The following is a 1,903-nucleotide window of genomic DNA, read 5'->3' on the forward strand; positions in this document are numbered from 1 at the left end:
CTGGGCACCCAAAAGGCAAGTCGCATCACCTTTCCCAGCATCAGTTTCCTTAACTATAAGAAGAAAGGAAACTGATTCAGATAGTTTTTTTCTTAAGTTTCCTGTATTCCTTTAGATGTAGAAGTCAATTACTTTTCATTGTAGCCTGAAAAGGTCATCAAATCACTGCTTTTATGGCATTTGGTAGCATTCAAATATATGCTCCCAAATCAACAGTTTGGAGGTGAACAGCACACGAAGTCAAAGTCAATCCCTGATTAATCTATTCCAAAAGGGTGATATTACTCACCTGCTCCTGGAGGTTTTTCAAAAGTGCCACCGCTCTCGGCAGGTCTGACTCCAGCACCTCCTATAGGAGGGGGAATAAAGAAAAGCCATTCTTCCCTCAGGATTCTGAGGTGGAAAAGCCCCCACTTTCCTTCGGACACCCCAGACTTCCGGCCTTCCCACTCCTGTTCACAACTTGCCTTCTAGCGGGCCAGCCCCTCCGAGGTTACTGGTGAGGAGCGGTAATTCCAGCCCCGTTTCCCCACGCTGTGCCAGGGAGGTTGCCTCCCTGAAGCCACGTTCATCACCACCCTTCCCTCGCGCCAATAATTTGCCTGAATCACTTAAAGTAAAGGAAGCATCCACAATAGCAACCTGAGAAAGAGAAAGAGAACACACCGTAGGCACCGGCGCCGCCATTGTCGCAAAGCCCGCCCCTTCCGGAGTCGTACTTCCTGGTTGATAGACTGATGGACACCGCTTGCAAATCTAAGCCAATAGGAATAGAGATTCTCTCACTTCCGCCTCGAACAGGATGTACTAGAGGAGGGACTGGGGCCAGCCAATGGAATAGAAGAACTGGTTAAATCCGACAGATTTAGGAAGGGAGCTAATGACGTAAAGATGTTCTCGAACGAAACATGTGATTAGTAAATTGAGTAGAATGATCGAAGCTAAACCAATAAAAACTGGGCAAATGATTGATTGGCAGTTATAGAGGCCCAATGGAAGAAAGGAGTTAGCAGAGCTAACTGAGAGCGTATTGGCTCCGGGATGCCGCAGTACCCGGAGTCTTCACGACGCTTCCCTTGCGGGGCCTGAGCCGGCCTCTAGGCGGCGGGCTTCTGCAAGTCGCCGAGGAGGTGGCCACGTTGTGCAGCTGCCACCGCCTGCTGCTGCTCCCGCGCAGGTCGTGCCGAATTGCTCACAAACCCCAAGGCCCTTGGATGGGGTTTGTGGCCGTCCTTCTGTGTAACCATGGAACTTTGTTTATCTGTAAATAAGACAGTTGGGCGAGAGAACCGGAGCCAGGGTTTAGACACGGACAACCAGGACATTCGCCCTCTTCGTGCGCATCTGAGGGCGCTACGGAAAGACACCCCCCACCCCCACCCCCAGATGCCGCCCCAACACTCCTCATAACTACCAGTTTGGAGACATGAAAGGGAGTACGTTTTACAAATAACGAAGCCGGTTCAGATTTAGGTGACTTGCCCCTGGTCACACAGGTCCCCAGCAGAACTTGGTTCAAACCCAGCCTATGCATATTGCATTATGTCCTACCTCAGATTTTCTCAGCACTCTCAACTGGGTCGGTTCACTCCTGCTTCTCGCAGGTAAAGTAGGTTGGATGGTAGGAGTCGTTCTCTTCGTCTGCCTTAGGAAAGAAGCAGCGCGAGAGCAAATGAAGGTCTTGAATTTGCCCCGCAACTGCGGAGCGGACTTAGGACTAGAAATCGGGTCTGACTTGGAGCTGCCTCTGGAATTAAGGAAGGACTAACCTCTGTATCTCAGCAGCCAGGGTGAGGTAGTCCTGGTTTCTAAATCATCTGTGGACTCAAGAAGAAGAAGGCAGCCTTGATCGGTTTGGCTCAGTGGATAGAGCGTCGGCCTGCGGACTGAAGGATCCCAGGTT

The 1,903-nt window shown here is 50.8% G+C and overlaps 1 protein-coding gene across 3 annotated transcripts in view; it reads right to left on the reverse strand.

Annotated features, from left to right (window-relative positions):
* The window catches only part of NGDN (neuroguidin, EIF4E binding protein), a 7,911-nt gene extending 7,188 nt beyond the window's left edge, over positions 1–723 (reverse strand). Inside the window, exons 1-2 of one of the 3 annotated variants that reach the window (XM_014529971.1) lie at positions 667–723; positions 290–349 (exon numbers count right to left, since the gene is read on the reverse strand). In XM_014529971.1, the coding sequence (XP_014385457.1) occupies positions 290–349; positions 667–687 (81 nt within the window). In that variant the 5' untranslated portion in view covers positions 688–723. Of the gene's footprint in view, positions 1–289; positions 350–467 lie in introns of all 3 variants that reach the window. The other 2 variants (XM_014529970.1, XM_005882216.2) reach the window with 2 other exon arrangements.
* Between the last annotated feature and the right edge of the window lie 1,180 nt (positions 724–1,903).

Source organism: Myotis brandtii, unplaced genomic scaffold, assembly GCF_000412655.1.
Source record: "Myotis brandtii unplaced genomic scaffold, ASM41265v1 scaffold70, whole genome shotgun sequence".
Taxonomy (NCBI): Eukaryota; Metazoa; Chordata; class Mammalia; order Chiroptera; family Vespertilionidae; genus Myotis; species Myotis brandtii.